The sequence below is a fragment of the Ranitomeya variabilis genome, chromosome 4, assembly GCF_051348905.1.
Source record: "Ranitomeya variabilis isolate aRanVar5 chromosome 4, aRanVar5.hap1, whole genome shotgun sequence".
Taxonomy (NCBI): Eukaryota; Metazoa; Chordata; class Amphibia; order Anura; family Dendrobatidae; genus Ranitomeya; species Ranitomeya variabilis.
In genome coordinates this window covers 739,354,525-739,372,567 of record NC_135235.1, presented here as the reverse complement: position 1 = coordinate 739,372,567, position 18,043 = coordinate 739,354,525, and the positions used below count along the sequence as shown (strand labels likewise).

Genomic DNA, 18,043 nt, shown 5'->3' with positions numbered 1-18,043 from the left:
CTGAAGTGGATGAAAACCATTAATATTTAAATAGTAAAGGAAATTGATATTTGGACCGAGTCCCAGTAAAAGATCTAACCATATGAAGCTAATGACCACCTTTTGCAGGATGGCCATATCTATATAAGATCCCCCCAGTTTAAAGGGAAGGTGTTGCGTTTTTATATTATTAAAAAAAAAAATGATAAATCCCTTATTTTTATAACATTTTCAAGTGTACAGTATTAATAGCTTATTTTATTAATTTTTTTGCAGCCACTGGGGGTTGCCAATTTGCTTTGCAGAAGTGTAAGGGTCGCTGCACGACACTTACACTCTGCAAATACGGCTGCCGTTGGGAATAGACATCAGCGGTCGGACACCGACCCTATCTATAACACTTAAACCAAAAAGAACCCTCTCGGCCAATAGAGGAGACACCTCTAAGCCAGAACATATAACCTAAAAAGCTCACTGGGTTGCAGGTTGGAAAAATCAATATACACACAAATTCGCAACCAGGTGAGAGGAGGTGTCCAAAATAGTAAATAATTTTATTAAAGTATCAAAATGTACACCAATATAAACATTACATACGGACAAATATGGTGAGAGGAAAAGTGTGCCAAATGACACCAGCAACAGAAGATGTTAAAAGGTGCTGGAAAAAGAACACACCAAAAGCAGGCCTCCTGATATCACAGCCACGCTGGAGAATGCCTATAAATTGTTATGGCAGTCTATAGTAAAGTAAAAAGCAGTCAAACTTCAACAAAGTAGAAGAAATAAAGAACATAAAAATAACCAATAGACCCTTGAAGTGAATGTGTCACAAGAGACTAAAGACCGCATGTAGAGTGGACATGTTGCTACACTCAGTAATAGCAAGGCATGCAGATGTACTACACACTGGCACCACCAAGTTCTGAGGAAAACGTAAGCATGTTAAGGTGTATCAAGAATATTTACCTTGAGACATGGTGGAAACCGTGGATCAGCGTGGTGTGAGCAGGAGGAGGCCTCGACGTACGTTTCGCCCTGACGAAGCCCCCCAGGGCGAAACGTACGTCGAGGCCTCCTCCTGCTCACACCACGCTGATCCACGGTTTCCACCATGTCTCAAGGTAAATATTCTTGATACACCTTAACATGCTTACGTTTTCCTCAGAACTTGGTGGTGCCAGTGTGTAGTACATCTGCATGCCTTGCTATTACTGAGTGTAGCAACATGTCCACTCTACATGCGGTCTTTAGTCTCTTGTGACACATTCACTTCAAGGGTCTATTGGTTATTTTTATGTTCTTTATTTCTTCTACTTTGTTGAAGTTTGACTGCTTTTTACTTTACTATAGACTGCCATAACAATTTATAGGCATTCTCCAGCGTGGCTGTGATATCAGGAGGCCTGCTTTTGGTGTGTTCTTTTTCCAGCACCTTTTAACATCTTCTGTTGCTGGTGTCATTTGGCACACTTTTCCTCTCACCGTATTTGTCCGTATGTAATGTTTATATTGGTGTACATTTTGATACTTTAATAAAATTATTTACTATTTTGGACACCTCCTCTCACCTGGTTGCGAATTTGTGTGTATATTGATTTTTCCAACCTGCAACCCAGTGAGCTATCTATAACACTGTAGCCGCATTAGCTGTGACCTGGGCATGCCCTCTTGGGCTGTCCAGGTCACAGCTGTTGGAGGAGATCGCGGACATTTTGTTGTAGCCCGCAGCGTATGCTGTGGGCTTTATTTTCCCTAGTCATTGCACCCACTGCTCAGTGCGTGCGATGACAGGAGCTGTGGGGTCATGCTGTCAAATGTCAGTATCACCCCGCAGCTGTCACTGTCACCCGCGGTAACAATACGGCCGGTACTGTTGGTCACAGCGCTGCGGGATCCTGCTGGCAGATGTCGGCGTGATCCCGCAGCTGTGACCCGCAGCGGTGACATGCAGTAAAAAACCAGGCTCGGACTGATGAGACTACTGCTCCCATCGGGCTATGTCTGATGGGAGAGTAGTATCATCTGCCGACTCTCCTGTGCTCACAGTTTAAAAAAAAAAAAAAAAAAAAGTTAAATTACATACATATTCACATAAAAATAAAAAACGATTATACTCGCCTCACACCATATCCTCGACGCTCTCGTCTCATAGAAAAAATGTGAAATAATAAACCAACATATACTCCCTGTCCGCCATAGTCCAGGCAATCCAGATTGTCCCACGACGATCTCACGTGTAGAACAGTCACATCGGGAGATGCGACTGCTCTACCCGGCGATACACTGACAGTAGGTAATCGCTCCCTGCAGTGTATCACTGTGCTGCCACGAGAGTTCACCGGAGTTCATTAGCTCGGTGCTCTCCCTTACGGCACCGCTGTTTGAGAACTTTCCCACGCAGCAGTGGTGGTGGTGTAAGCGAGATCACTAGCGGTAATAAACTCCGGTGAACTCTCACCGCAGCTCAGTAATACACTGACAGGAGGTAAACCTCCTGTCAGTGTATCACCGGCTGTCTTTGAGAGCAGTCATTTCACTGATGTGACTGCTCTCAAAGTGATCAGGATCGTCATAGGACATTATGGATTATCTTCTCGTCGTACAGGTGAGATTTGTGGTTTACTATTTTATTTTTGTTGCAGGAGAGGAGGGTGTCGGCAATTAGGCGTTCGGTAAGTATGGTTAATTAAGATTAATACACCGGATTACGTACCGGTAATGCTCTTTTATAGAGCCACGACAGCACCCACTTGAGAGAGGGGATCCGCCCCTTAGGAACAGGAAATCCTATGGAGAGAATAAAAGGGGCGGTCCCCCTCGCTCCCACAGTTGGGTTACAGAGAATGAGAGGAACCGCCCACCAGTATTAGTAGGCAATCCAATATCATCGTTTATCTTTAGTTAACATAAGTATAGCTAACTACAAGAACCATTCACCCTTATCAGTGCTCATATATAAAATTTACTTATTAGGGAGGGAAGTGAAGGGGTGCTGTCGTGGCTCTATAAAAGAGCATTACCGGTACGTAATCCAGTGTTTTCTCTTCGCCACGATAGCACCCACTTGAGAGACTTACAGAGATAGTCATTTGGGAGGGATCACCGTGTTAAGAACTGATCTACCGAAACACAAGTTAGATGAGGAAGACAAGTCCAATCTATAGTGAGTATAGAAGGTAGTAGGAGAAGACCAAGTTGCGGCCTTACATATCAGTTTTATTGGAACCTCCGCTCTCTCAGCCCAGGATGAAGACATCGCCCGGGTAGAGTGTGCTTTTACAGTCTCAGGCGGATTCTCCCCTTTTGCTGAATAGGCCAGACAAATTGCGTCCTGAATCCATCGAGACAACGTGTTCTTCGTGACACCAGAACCTTTCTTGTGGCCCTGGAAGGAAACAAAGAGAGACCTGCTCTTCCTCCAGGGGCTAGTTCTGTCTAGGTAAGCTATTACTGCTCTTTTTACATCTAAAGTATGGTACCTTTCCTCTTCCTGATTTGTGGTATTACTATAGAAGGAAGGAAGGAAGATCTCTTGGGATCTGTGAAACTTGGACCCTACTTTAGGTAAGTAAGAAGGGTCTGTTTTTAAGACAATCCTATCCTGGAAAAATGACAGAAAGGGAGGATCTACCGATAATGCCTGAATATCGCCTACTCTTCTGGCTGATACTAAAGCAACAAGGAAAGTTGTTTTAAGAGTAACATATTTTATATGGGCTGAGTGTATAGGCTCGAATGGTCCTCCTGTTAGGGCCTCTAGAACTAGATTAAGATCCCATGGTGGTATGTGGGGAATCTGGATTGGTTCTGCTCGTTGGCATGCTGAGATGAACCGTGCTACCCATCTGTCTCCTGCAATATTGTGACTATACAGAGCTCCTAGAGCAGAAACCTGCACTTTTAGTGTACTGACCGATAAGCCTAAGTCACGTCCTTTCTGAAGAAATTCTAAAATTGCAGAAATAGGAATTTCTTCTGATAGAGCTGCAGGGTAGAAAGTTAGAATTTTTTTTTTTTTTTTTTCCATATTCTCACATATATGGTTGTTGTAGACCTCTTTCTACTGAGTAGAAGGGTATCAATCAATCTCTCTGAAAACCCCCTTAGTTTTAATAGTTGCCTTTCAAACACCAGGCTGTCAACCGTAAGCCCTTCACATGAGGGTGGTTGAAGGGACCCTGAGAGAGAAGGTCCTGAGTCTCTGGAAGGATCCATGGATCTGCAACCGACATGGCCCTGAGGCACAAAAACCATTGCCTCTTGGGCCAGAATGGTGCTATTAGGATTATGCTCGCTTTGTCTTCCCTTATCTTCCTGATTACGGTCGGAAAGAGTATTAATGGAGGGAAGGCATAAGCTTGTCGGAATGTCCATGGAACTTGGAGAGCATCTAGGATATCTGGGTTGTCGGACAGGAACAATGAAGCGAACCTTTTGACCTGTCTGTTGCCTCTTGTTGCAAACAGGTCTATGTCGGGGGTGCCCCACTTCTTGGCTATCATCTTGAAGATATGCCGACTGAGTACCCACTCTTCTTGGTGGAGAGTGTGACGGCTGAGGAAATCTGCCTTCGAATTTTCCACTACTCTGACATGCAATGCCGACAAAGACCGGAGATGTATCTCGGCCATAGATAGGATCTCGTCTGTTATAGACATGAGAGCTCCTGATCTCGTTCCTCCTTGATGGTTTATATATGCAACGGATGTCATGTTGTCTGACAGTATCCTTGTGTGAGTTCCGTGTAACTGTGGAAGGAATTTCCATATGGCATGATAAACTGCTTTCAGCTCTCTTTCATTAGAGGACTCATTCGAGTCACTAAGAGACCATTGGCCCTGAACTATCTGGTCTTCCAAATGTGCTCCCTAACCAGTAGGACTGGCGTCAGTAAAAATTATTTTTGAAGGTTTAATCACCCAGGGGACTCCACCGATCAGATGGTCTGGTTCTAACCAGCAGTGGAGAGATTCTAACACATTTAATGGGAGGCAGAGGCGACTACTCAAATGGCCTTGTAATTTTTCATCTTCCCGTAAAATTGTGTATTGTAACTGCCTAGTGTGGAATTGAGCCCATGCAACCGCCGGAATATATGATGTAAAGGAACCCAAAAGAGACATACCTTCTCTAAGGGAAATTACCGGGTTATTAATAACTGATTGTACTTTCTTTTTTATTTTTAACTGTTTGGATTCTGGGAGGAAGCATCGCTGACATTCAGAGTCTAGGATAAGACCCAGAAATGTCTGACGGGTTGTTGGAGATAATCTGGATTTTTCCCAGTTAATTAACCATCCCATTTCCTGTAGAGATGAGATTGTATCAGATAGGCGCTGTTCACATTGTGAGGGGGAGTTTCCTACCACCAGAAGGTCATCTAAACATGTAACTATGAGGGTATCTTTTAATCTTTAAAAACAACATTACTTCCGACATTAGTTTAATAAAGACTCTGGGAGCTATTGACAGTCCGAAGGGCCTTGCTGTGTATTGAAAATGACGCATTTGCCCCTTGATCATGATTGCTACACGCAGATATTGCTGGTGTTCAATATAAATTGGTAGATGGTAATGTGTATCTTTTAGGTCGAGGACTGCCATAAAGCACCCAGGGAATAGAAGTTTTACTGTGGACCTAATTGATTCCATCTTGAAGGTTTGATTTACTAGAAAGATTCAATTTTTTTTTTTTTTTTTTAATTTATTATAGTCCTATATGATCCGTCAGGCTTTGGGATAAAAAATAAAGGGGGGTAAAAACCTTTTCCCCTCTGATGGAACGGAACTTCCACTAATACTCTCTTGGATAGGAGATTAATTATTTCATGTTCCAAAAATTGTTGTTGGGCTTGAGACTTTAAAGAAGTCAATAGGAATGAGTCCGGAGGGACTCGGGCAAACTTTAATTTTAAGCCTGAAGTTATGCGGCTAGTCGCCCAGGAGTTAGATGTTACTGCACGCCATTGTGTGGCGAAAAAAGGACAATCTGCCACCTACTGGCAAATCTGCACTAGCACGGTTTGTCTTCCATTTTAAATGGACGTTTCCCGAAAAAAGAGCCTCTTTATTTGTTATCTCTATTGGCCCAGCGGTTTTGGTTTTTTAAAATCCCTTCTTTTATGAAGGATGGGTCTTCGGAATGCTCTCCCTGGCAAGGAAGGCCACATAATTTGGTTTTTGTTTGGGCGTCTCCCTTCCAACCTTTTAGCCACAGGGCGCGACGGGCCGCGTTAGTGAGGCCTGCTGACTTGGCAGCCAACCTGATAGAGCCTGCAGATGAGTCCGCTAAAAATGCTGTAGCGCCTCTGATTAGGGGTAAAGAAGAGATCAGTTTTTCTCTAGACAGGCCCCCTTTTAGACCTTCCTCCAGGTCATTAAGCCAGACTAACATGGACCTTGCCGTACATGTAGCTGATATAGCCGGTTTGAATGCCCCAGTACATGATTCCCATGCCCGTTTTAACAAAGAGTCAGCTTAACGATCTAGGGGGGCTTGTAAGGAACCAGAATCTTCCACAGGCAGTAAGGATTTTTTGGACGTAGATGCCACCGCTGCGTCTACCTTCGGGGTTTTAACCCACGCAGACATGTCCTCATCCTTAAAGGGATAACGCCTCTTTGATGACGATGGTAATCCTCTCTGCCCCTGACTCTCCCATTCTTTCTTAACCAGATCTTTCATTGGTGTTATTACGGGAAAGGTAGGCCTTTTCTTTTCTAACAATCCTGCGAACATATCTTGCGATGTCCTAAGGTCTTTACTTTTTTATACCCATGGTGTTACATACAGACCTGACAAGATTATCTATACTGTCTGTAGGAAAGCACATATCTTGCTCCCCTTCCGAGGAATTATATTCCAGGGACACATCCGTATCTTTCTTATCAGAAGAATGATCTGATCTTGGAGAATTACACTTTCTGCTCTTAGTTTCAGGAATACTTTCTGAACTACGGAACGCTCGTAACTCGTCCCTGAACATCTGTCTGATGTCCTCGGATCTTACAGAGGCTTCCTCACGTAAGGTGCTCTCAATACAGGCATACACATACACATTTTCTTTGTGTAATTATCCGGGAGGGGCTGGGTACATAAGGCACATTGTCTGTGCTTCGATTTTTCCGATCACTTTTTTGCCTAGGGTATATAGATAAGAGGGGCCATGATTGGCTTAATAGGGAGGGTACACACTCACCCCAGTGAAGCAGATGGTCAAGGTACCGGCCGTAGAGGAGGAGATGCAAGCGCAGGCTGAGATGAAGATCGGTCAGATCTCTTCTCTTTTGTGCTGTTTGAGGAGGATTTTCGTCCGCTGCGTGCGCTGCTGCGAGGGAAGTTAGCTGTGACCTCTGAAGGCACCGCTGAGTCCTGAGGTGGCGTCGCCATGCTTGGACGCCGAGGAATCAGAGCCGGCATCATTCAATGCTGGGCGCCGCCATCTTCTTCCTGTTGAACCCGGAAGTCCTCACCACTTCCGGGTCGCGGCCATCTTGGATCTTGTGTGCACTGCCCGGCGTCATCTCTCCTCTGCTCTCGCCCTGCCACATAACCTCCAGGGGAGCCAAATGGCAGTTACACACTCGCGCATATCGCTAGCAGTAGCGTCGCGCATCGAGCATGAATACCTGCCGCAGGCCCGCTGATGCGTCCTCCTGCCCGTGATCCATGCGACCTCCTGTCCTGGCCTCACGGAGCCTGCCAGCAGAGGGGGGAAAACTGACACCAGGACCCCCGACGCTGCTTCCAGCACTGGAGCCCCTGCCGTCCTCACAGGTAAACCGCACAGGCGGCATCCAGGCTAGGTATCCTCTTCTCCATGGGTTCCCTTAGGAACAGGAAACCAACTGTGGGAGCGAGGGGGACCGCCCGTTTAATCTCTCCATAGGATTTCCTGTTCCTAAGGGGCGGATCCCGTCTCTCAAGTGGGTGCTGTCGTGGCGAAGAGAAAAAAGGACTTTATTCTGGCTGTGTCTATTTACCATATAACTATAGGATTAGTAATGGATAGGTGTCTTATTGACGCCTCTCCATTACTAAGCCATGGGCTTGATGTCACCTGACAATACAAAGGTGACATCAACCCCCAAAATATTATTTCACTTGCAACCGCTACAGGGCAAGTGGGATGAGCGAGGCTAAGTGCTAGACCTGGCGCAACTATAAGATGTGCAATTTCTGAGGCGGCTGAAAGCTAATGTTTTTAGCCTGGGGGAGCAATATCCATGGCCCCTTCCTAGACTATTAATGTCAGCCCGCAGATGTCTGCATAGCCTTTGCTGGATATTAATTATAGGGGGACCCCACGTCATTTTTTGGTTGGGGTCGACCATCTTAATAGCCAATAAAGGCTAAGTATATAGCTGTGAACTGATATTAAAGCTTGGGAAGCTCCATGGGTATTACCCCCTTCTCAGGCTATAATCATCTGCTCCCAGGCGTCGGCTTTCTCTCTGCTGATTATTCAAATTACGCGAGAGCCCATGCAATTTTTTTTTTCATTTTTTGTTTCTTTAAAATTAACAGTTGCTGTCTGGTTACAGCCTATGTACGTTTGTTCTGTTAACAGTCCTACATAGGCTGGTGACAATGTGTGCGCAGGTTTGTGTGTTTGTGTTTACTTATCGGATTAGTAATGACGATGTCAGGCTGAGTGTGAGTGTGTGAACGTGAGTGTGAGCATCAGTGTGTGAGCGTACGCGTGAGCATCAGCGCGAGTGTGAGAGTAAACATGTGAGCGTGAGCATGTGAGCTTCTGCGTGAGCATCAGCCTGTGAGTGTGCGAACATGAGCGCCAGTGGAGTGTGCGAACATGAGAGCCAGTGTGAGAGTGCATCAGTTTGTGAGCACACTCCCCTCAGCTAGCACACTGCTCTCCTGAAATACTCTGTGCCACACTGCTTAATGCACCATATATCTCCCTCTGTGACCTCCCATACACCAGTACACTGCTCTCCCTCCTGAAATACCCTGGTTGTCAAAAATGGGGTGGATCCCACGCTGCTTTTTAAAAATATTTATTTAAATAATGAAAAAAACAGCGTGGGGACCCCTCTATTCTTGATAACCAACCTTGCAGAAGTTCAATAAAATAGGGGGGAACCCACGTTGGGTTTTTCATTCATTTATTTCCAAACGATCGCAGCCGGCGGCTGTGGAATACCCCAATCCTCCGCACCTACTGTCACTGTTATTAGCGGCAGCAGCTGTTGGATGATGGGGGTAACAGTCCCAAAAGTCCCCAACTGCTGTCCGGACTTTAATATAGCGCTCATCATTCTCCTCTGATCGCCGGCAGAGCAGGGGAGAATGATGACAGCCGACTTCAGCACCAGCCGCCGGGGAACAGCGCTTACTGTAGCACTTCTTCCCCGGCGGCTGTCCGTGTGGTACTGATGCAGCACACGGGCAGCACAGTTGCCACACGTAGTACACACACTGACACATATCTCCAGTACCATTTTTTCCGGTACCGGAAATATACGGACGTGTGAAATCGGCCTAAATCGGAGTGGAGAGTCATATCGCACAAAATAGTAAATAAATAACATTTCCCACGTGTCTACTTTACAGCAGCACAATTTTTTAAACATAATTTTTTTTTTTGTTAGGAAGTTAAAAGGGTTAAAAGATGACCTTTGATTTCTTATTTTTACAACAAAATTTGCAAAACCATTTTTTTTTAAGGGACCACCTCACATGTGAAGTGACTGAGGTTCCTATAGGAAAGAAAATACTCCAAAGTGACAACATTCTAAAAACTACACTCATCAAGGTACTCAAAACTTCTTTCAGGAAGTTTAGTAATTCTTCAGACGCGTCACAGGAATTTTTGGAATGTGGAAGGAAAAAATAAACATTTACTTTTCTTTCACAAAAATTTTGCTTTAGACCAAATTGTTTTTACTTTTGCAAGGGTAACAGGAGAAAATGGACCATATAATTTGTTGTGCCGATTGAGAATAATATTTGGAAGGAGGGAACAGGGCAAAGTTAGTTTACTGAGTAGTTGATGTGGTAGGCTTGTTTGAAGAGATGGGTTTTTAAAAAGCGCTTGAATAGGTCGGGGCTAGGTATCAGTCTGATCGTCTGGGGAAGTGCATTCCAGAGAGCTGGCGCAGCACGAGAGAAGTCTTGGAGACGGAGGTGCGAGGTTCGGATTACGGGGGATGCTAGTCTTAGGTCATTTGTAGAACGGAGCGCACGTGTAGGGTGATAGACAGAGATGAGAGAGGAGATATAAGGCGGTGCAGAACTGTGGAGAGCTTTGTGGGTGAGAGAGATGAGTTTATACTGGACCCTGTAGCGAATGGGTAGCCAGTGTAATGACTGGCACAAGATGGAGGCATTGGTGAAGCGGCTGGACAGAAATATGACCCTGGCTGCCGCATTCAGGATGGATTGGAGAAGAGAAAGTTTGGTAAGAGGGAGACCGATCAGAAGAGAGTTGCAGTAGTCCAGACGAGAATGAATAAGAGCGACAGTAAGAGTCTTAGCAGTTTCAAAGGTGAGAAAAGGTCGGATTCTGGACATGTTTTTAAGATGCAGGTGACAAGAGCGAGTGAGTGATCGGATATAGGGAGTAAAGGAAAGTTCGGAGTCGAATATGACCCCAAGACAGCAGGCATGCTGCTTGGGAGTTATGGTTGAACCCTCCAGGATAATTTCAATGTTGGGTAGAGTGAGGTTAGTAGAAGGGAGAAACACAAGAAGTTCCGTTTTGGAGAGATTTAGTTTCAGATAGAGGGAGGACATGATGTTAGAGACAGCAGACAGACAATCCTTGGTATTTTGAATTAGGGTAGGGGTGATTTCAGGGGAAGAAGTGTATAATTGGGTGTTGTCAGCATAGAGATGGTACTGGAACCCAAATCTGCTGATTGTTTGTTCAATAGGGGCAGTGTATAGAGAGAAAAAGAGGGGTCCTAGGACTGAGGCCTGCGGAACCCCGATAGTAAGGGGACGAGGAGAGGAAGAAGAACCGGCAAAAGATACAGTGAAGAAGCGGTCAGAGAGGTAGGAGGAGAACCAGGAGAGGGCTGTGTGCTTGAGGCCTATAGAGCGGAGCATAGAGGAAGAGCTGATGATCCACAGTGTCGAATGCTGGGGAGAGATCCAGGAGAATCAGCAGGGAACAATGACCTTTGGATTTAGCTGTTATTAGATCATTAGAGACTTTGGTGAGGGCAGTTTCAGTGGAGTGTAAAGAGAGGAAACCAGATTGTAAGGGGTCGAGAAGAGAGTTATCCGAGAGATAGCGGATTAGACGTGAGTGGACCAGGCGTTCCAGGAGTTTAGAGATGAAGCAAAGGTTAGAGACAGGTCTGTAGTAAGCAGTGCAGTTCTGGTCCAGGGATGGCATGTTTAAATGAGGAGGGAAAGATGTAAGACTAGAGAAAGTATCAGCACCCCCCATTACAGCAGAGATTGTGTAGTAATTTGAATTTCTTAGGATTGAAAACATATTGGAATTTATGAGGTGGAGTGAATCCATGAAACCAGGGCTCAAGCCATGCAAACGCATGAAGGGAGAGAAGTAAGATTCATCTAATAATATATCAGGGTTCTAGGGAGCCAACAGCATCATTACCCATCATAATATTTTTCTTCAAGTGATTTTCTAACTTATCAGCACATTCTATGTACTCTGTAATTTTACTTTGTCTATTACCTGGTGATGTGAGGCGCTGGGGAACTTCCATCATGACGTCCTTGTACACATCTTTGTGTCCTTCTAAATACTCCCACTCCTCCATGGAGAAATAGACAGCGGCATCCTGACACCTTATAGGAACCTGAGACATACAATACCGTCATCCCCCCGATCCCTTCATAGCGTTACTGTATAATGTCCCAGCAGTGTCACCTCTCCAGTCAGCAGCTCAATCATCTTGTAGGTGAGTTCTAGGATCTTCTGGTCATTGATGTCCTCATGTATCAGGGGATGAGGTGGAGGCCCCGTGATTGGGCTCAGGAGTCTTCCCCTTTCCTCAGACACAGGGTCCTGACAGCGGTCACTAGAGGTCTTCTTCACTACTGTGTAATCCTGGTTATGAAGAGACACATTAATAAATCTCACTACAGACATTTCCAGAGTCCTCACCTCTCCAGTTCTGTCCTTATGTTATTCCCATAGATAAGAATGATGTAATGTGACATCATCAGAATCTCTCACCTCTCCAGTAAGCCGGAAGAGGATCTCTAGGGTGAGGTGTAATATCCTCTCCGCCATCTTGTGTCTGTCAATTTCCATCCTTGAGGGGTAAATCAGGAAAATTCTCTTATATAGAAGATCTTCACTGAGAGGATCCGATATTGTAGAGGCCTGAATGAGAAGATGAGCCGATGTAACATCATAAAATCCTGTGTAATAATACAATTACTGGAGATAAGGGCAAACATATGAGATTTATTATTTTACAGTATATAGTTTTCTTCTTTACATCTACTAATAAAACCTATATATTTAGGCCACAGACAACAAGCAGTTTCCTCCTCGGAGTCGGCAGCTGAATACGTTCCTCATAGACTCATCTTCCATAACGCTAATTCTCGTCTCATTTACCGACACTGGAATCGGCATTAGCAATACTGCAGGAGATATTCATTACACGTGACATGAGAAATAACTACTTCATGATGAGGACGACATCTTCATCTTCTAGTACGGCTCTAGAAATTGGCACCAACTGTAATGCCTGCTGCAGAGCAGTAGCACCCAACCTTCACCAGGGGGTGCGGGTGAAGGAAAATAGGTACACTCGCAGTGAAATCACAGAGCAGCAGGCAGGAGCCACTACGTGGCTTAAGAGTAGTCAGACAAAGCCAGGTCAGCAACATAGAGGGAACGAAGTACCAGAGGTCATGGCAATACACGTGGTCAGAAACAAGCCAAAATAGTCAGAGCTGATCGGGAGCAGGAAAGCCAGAGGCGCAAGACAGAAAACAGGTCTGAGGACAAGCCAAGTTAAATAACAAAGGGTCACAACACGGAGAGTGAGTACTAAAATGGGTGAAGTCACAGGGGAACACAGGAACGGGACCTAGGTAAAAGAGCAGAGGACAAATCAGGGTATAACAGGGTCAGCTGCTCACGCCAGAGACAGGAACTATAACTGACACTGCTTACAGGTAACAGCGGACTAAAATAGCCAGACAGATCCCAAAACGAGGCAGAGAAGATTAACCTACGCATGAACATCCCGGGAAGAGAATAATCAGAAACAAACCCCGGACTGGATCATGACACAAAAATTCTTGTAAAAAGAAAAAAACATGCAAAAAGCATAAGATGCATTGTGGAGACATGGGGGTTCAATGGGTGCTCTGGTTTGCTAGCCAAAACCGCATGGACCAGGGATCATCCAACTGAATGCCCGCTCTCCTTTTACCGTGGGCATAACGCTGCTTAGACACCACGTGGTGAGGGATAAACAGTGTAGCAATACTTTTTTGAACCACAAAACAGGTAAATAACACATAGAACTGTCCCAGTAAAATACCCAAGATGGTGCAAAATTACAGTCTCACTCTTCTGCTGACTCGCCGGGATAAGAGCTTCCAAGGCTAACTACCCTAACTTGTGGCACACACAAAGAGGAGGTAATAACGACAAGCTTAGGAAGCTGACAGCCCCATTGAGGTACAGGGCAGGTGACTGGGGGGTCCAAATCCTGACTTCACCAAACATATCCATGGTTCAGTGATGGTCAATGGAGCAGATCAATATTCTGTCAGCTGGGGCCATGGTCCCCTAAGCTGGCATCCTGTAGAATGTCAAATCTGTGTCCCTTGTGATGGAGCCATGATGTGGCAGCTGTCTTGTAGACTGTTTCTGGGTGTGATTTTGTAAAGAGTCACTGGTTGTTTGGATCTCTGTCTCTCTTGCCTGTCATATCCCACTTAGTTAACAAATGTTGTCCTACAAGCCAGCATCCAGATGTCAAGAGGAAGATGTGATGAGATTAATTTGCATTGTTTGACTATTTACCGTATATACTCGAGTATTACCCGACCCGAGTATAAGCCGAGACCCCTAATTTTGACACAAAAACTGGGAAAACTTATTGACTCGAGTATAAGCCTAGGTAGAAAATGCAGCAGCTACCGGTAAATGTAAAAAATAAAAATAGATACCAATAAAAGTAAAATTAATCGAGACATCAGTAGACTAAGTGTTTTTGAATATCCATATTGAATCAGAAGCCACATATAATGCTCCATACAGTTCATGATGGGCCCCATAAGATGTTCTATACAAAATATGCCCCATATAATGCTCCATACAGTTTATGATGGGCTCCATAAGATGCTCCATATTAAAATATGCCCCATATACAGTAATGCCCCCATAAGATGCTCCATAGAGACATTTGCCCCATACAATTCTGCACAAATGCTGATTATGTCCCCATAAGATGTTCCATAGAGACATTTGCCCCGTATAATGCTCCACAAATGCTGATTTAGGCCCCATAAGATGCTCCATAGTCACATTTACCCCGTTTAATGCTCCACAAATGCTGATTATGGCCCCATAAGATGCTCCATAGAGATATTTGCCCCATATGCTGTTGCTGCGATTTAAAAAAAATATATATAAAATCACATACTCACCTCTCATCGCTCAGGCACTTGCTATAGTCACCTGTCCCCCGTTCCACCGCTGTGTCTTCCTCGTCCTCTGCACTGACTGTTCAGGCAAAAGGGCGGCACGCACACTAATCGCGTCATCGCGCCCTCGGACCTGAGCATCACTGCAGAGGACGCGGAAGACGTAGCGGCGCTGACGAGGGACAGGGGAATATCGCGCACTGTCCCCCGTCATACTCACCTGCTCCTGGAGCGGTCCCTGCACATCCCTGGTTCTCCGGGCGCTGACAGCTTCTTCCTGTATTGAGCAGTCACATGGTACCGCTCATTACAGTAATGAATATGCGGCTCCACCCCTATGGGAGAGGAGTCGGGTCCATATTCATTACTGTAATGAGTGGTACCATGTGACCGCTCAACACAGGAAGAAGCTGTCATCGCCCGGAGAACCAGGGACGCGCAGGGACCATGCCAGGAGCAGGCGAGTATGATTAGACAGCTGCCGCTCCCCCTCCCCTGCCGACCCCTAGGAATGACTCGAGTATAAGCCGAGAGGAGCAATTTCAGCTTTAAAAAATGGGCTGAAATTCTCGGCTTATACTCGAGTATATACGGTAATCAATCTGTATAGTTTTTAGTCCTCTCTTTTGCAAGTTAACAAGCCACAAGGCGCACACAATTGTCATTTATCAATTTAAGTAAATATCCACTGTTCAATGACCCTGCATCACTGTCTTGCAAAGACAGACAATAAGTTGTAAGAGCTAATATAGGAGACAAACATTACCCATTCAAAAATATCAAGAAGAACATTTACGAATCATATGATAACAGTGTATGGTTCTTGACCAACTGAAGAACAAATGCATAAATTCAAGTCAATCAAAGTCAAAAGGGGTCTCAATAGCCCTACATAAGTCATTGGTCCATTCGGTCCTAGGTTCCAGGATTGACCCAGAAGGCACGAACATTCTCCTAAAACTTTGTATTAACTCAATGGTATTCACCGCAGCTAATTGGCACCTTCCCAATAGACTTTAGCTTGTTCCGCTATTCTGTCTCTCCTGATTTTGGGGAGGGAGACTCTGATTGCAGGTGGTGATTTCAATTTTACCCTTGATCCGGAGGAAGATACTTAATTTAAGCACCATTTCCTGCCCCATAGATATATCAATGCTCTTAAACGTAACATTCAGAACCTACGCCTGGTAGCTGCTTGGAGAGTCATGCATCGTACGGATAGGATAGGATAGGATAATATACGTATTATTCCCCAATGCACTCTTCATACAGCCAAATAGATACGCTGCTAATCAGCCAGCATGCCCTGACCTGGCAGGCCCAGGCTTCTATTGGTCACATTGCCTGGTCGGACCATGCTCCGGTGTTTCTCCATCTTACCCCACCAAATGGCCTTCACCAACCATAGACAAGGCACCTCAAAGATAACTTACTTAAAGACCCTCTATGCACTATGGACATTAAGAAGTCTATCTCTGGTCACATTCATGGATTTATAGAAATTCAGACATCCCTTCCTACCCAGTGGGAAACACTTAAGTGTGCTACAACGGGTCTTTTGATAAAGCATGGCTCTAGATTGAAAAAGAGGGGCCTCACTAATTTCCAGTCTGCTCCAGCGGATTAATACATTGGAATCCTCACATTAACAATCTCTATCTTCTTCTGCGTATGCGGACCTGTTAAAAGCAAGCGTGGAGCTCAGGGTACTACAGGATCAAAAATATTCCCATCAAAAAATCAGATTCCGTCAATTTATGTATGAACATGCGGATAAATGTGGCAGGGCATTGGCTAGGGTGCTACATCCCAGGAAGGACACTAGTTATATCCCACAAAATCATGCAGATCGGGGGGCCCACAGACAGGATCCAACTTACCGAATCCTTTCGAGCCTATTATAGTGACCTATATAATATTAAGGGACAATTCAGGGACATGTCAGCTTCATCTCCTCACCTTAATATAAACGACTTTATCAGACAAAACGCCCTCCCAACAGTCCATCCGGCACTTTCTGACTCTCTGGAGGAGGACTTTTCAGAGAAAGATTGCTGCCATTATTAACCCCTTTGTGACCTCGGACTGGATAGTACGTCCGAGGTCAGAACCCCCGCTTTGATGCGGGCTCCGGTGGTGAGCCCACATCAAAGCCAGGACATGTCAGCTGCTTTGTGCCCGCAATTGCGGTGGGTGGAATCACGATCCGTCCGCCGCTATTAACTAGTTAAATGCCGCTGTTCAACACTGACAGCAGCATTTAACTAGCGCTTCTGGCCATCGGGCCGGAAATGAGCGCATCGCTGAACCTTGTCATGTGATCGGGGGTAGGCAATGCGTCGGCATGACAACCAGAGGTCTCCTTAAGACCACTATGGTTGTTGATGCCGGATTGCTATGAGCGCCTCCCAGTGGTCGGCTCTCATAGCAATGCAGTAATTCTACTACATAGGGGCAATCTGAGCATCGCCTCTATGTAGCAGAGCCGATTGAGTTGTGCCAGCTTCTAGCCTCCCATGGAGGCTATTGAAGCATGGCAAAAGTTAAAAAAAAAAAAATGGTTTTAACCCCTTCCCGACCTGTGACACAGCGTATGCGTCATGAAAGTCGGTGCCAATCCGACCTGTGACGCATATGCTGTGTCACAGAATGATCGCGTCCCTGCAGATCGGGTGAAAGGGTTAACGCCAATTTCACCCGATCTGCAGGGACAGGGGGAGTGGTACTTTAGCCCAGGGGGGATGGCTTTGCCCCCACGTGGCTACGATCGCTCTGATTGGCTGTTGAAAGTGCAACAGCCAATCAGAGCAATTTGTAATATTTCACCTAAAAAACTGGTGAAATATTACAATCCAGCCATGGCCGATGCTGCAATATCATAAGCCATGGCTGGAAAACCTGATCTGTACCCCCACTGATCGCCTCCCCAGTCCTCGGTTCTGTGGTCCGGGACCCTTCCGTTCTCCTGTCCGCTCCCCGGTCCTCCTGTCCGCTCCCTCCTTGCTCCAATCCACCCCCCTGTGCTCCGATCCACCCCCCCGTACTCCGATTCCCCCCCCCCCATACTTACCGAGCTTCCCGGTGTCCGTCCGACTCCTCCCTGGGCGCCGCCATCTTCCATGTACATTTTGATCACTGTGGTAAAACCTATCACAGTGATCAAAATAAAAAAAATTATAAATGAACCCCCCCTTTATCACCCCCATAGGTAGGGACAACAATAAAATAAAGAAAAAAAATTCCCCCCCCAACTAGGTTTAGAACTAGGGTTAGGGTATTCTGGTCCTCTGGATTTTTCCACAACGCATTTGATAAATCCGCAGTGCAAAACCGCTGTGGATTTACCGTGGTTTTTCTGCAGATTTCACTGCGGTTTTACAACTGCGGTTTTCTATTGGAGCAGGTGTAAAACCGCTGCGGAATCTGCAGAAAGAAGTGACATGCTGC

At 45.5% G+C, this 18,043-nt stretch overlaps 3 protein-coding genes across 9 annotated transcripts in view; 1 reads left to right on the top strand and 2 right to left on the bottom strand.

Annotated features, from left to right (window-relative positions):
• LOC143767994 (uncharacterized) overlaps positions 1–18,043 on the top strand; it is a 688,384-nt gene that overhangs the window by 194,530 nt on the left and 475,811 nt on the right. The window lies entirely within an intron of this gene.
• The window catches only part of LOC143767998 (uncharacterized), a 152,845-nt gene that overhangs the window by 8,227 nt on the left and 126,575 nt on the right, over positions 1–18,043 (bottom strand). For all 6 annotated transcript variants that reach the window (XM_077256614.1, XM_077256611.1, XM_077256612.1 and 3 more), the window contains 3 exons: positions 12,159–12,308; positions 11,850–12,029; positions 11,655–11,778 (listed from right to left, as the gene is read on the bottom strand). In XM_077256614.1, the coding sequence (XP_077112729.1) occupies positions 11,655–11,778; positions 11,850–12,029; positions 12,159–12,308 (454 nt within the window). The remainder of the gene's footprint in view (positions 1–11,654; positions 11,779–11,849; positions 12,030–12,158; positions 12,309–18,043) is intronic.
• The window catches only part of LOC143768031 (oocyte zinc finger protein XlCOF8.4-like), a 408,467-nt gene that overhangs the window by 369,104 nt on the left and 21,320 nt on the right, over positions 1–18,043 (bottom strand). The gene's annotated exons all lie outside the window — the stretch shown is intronic.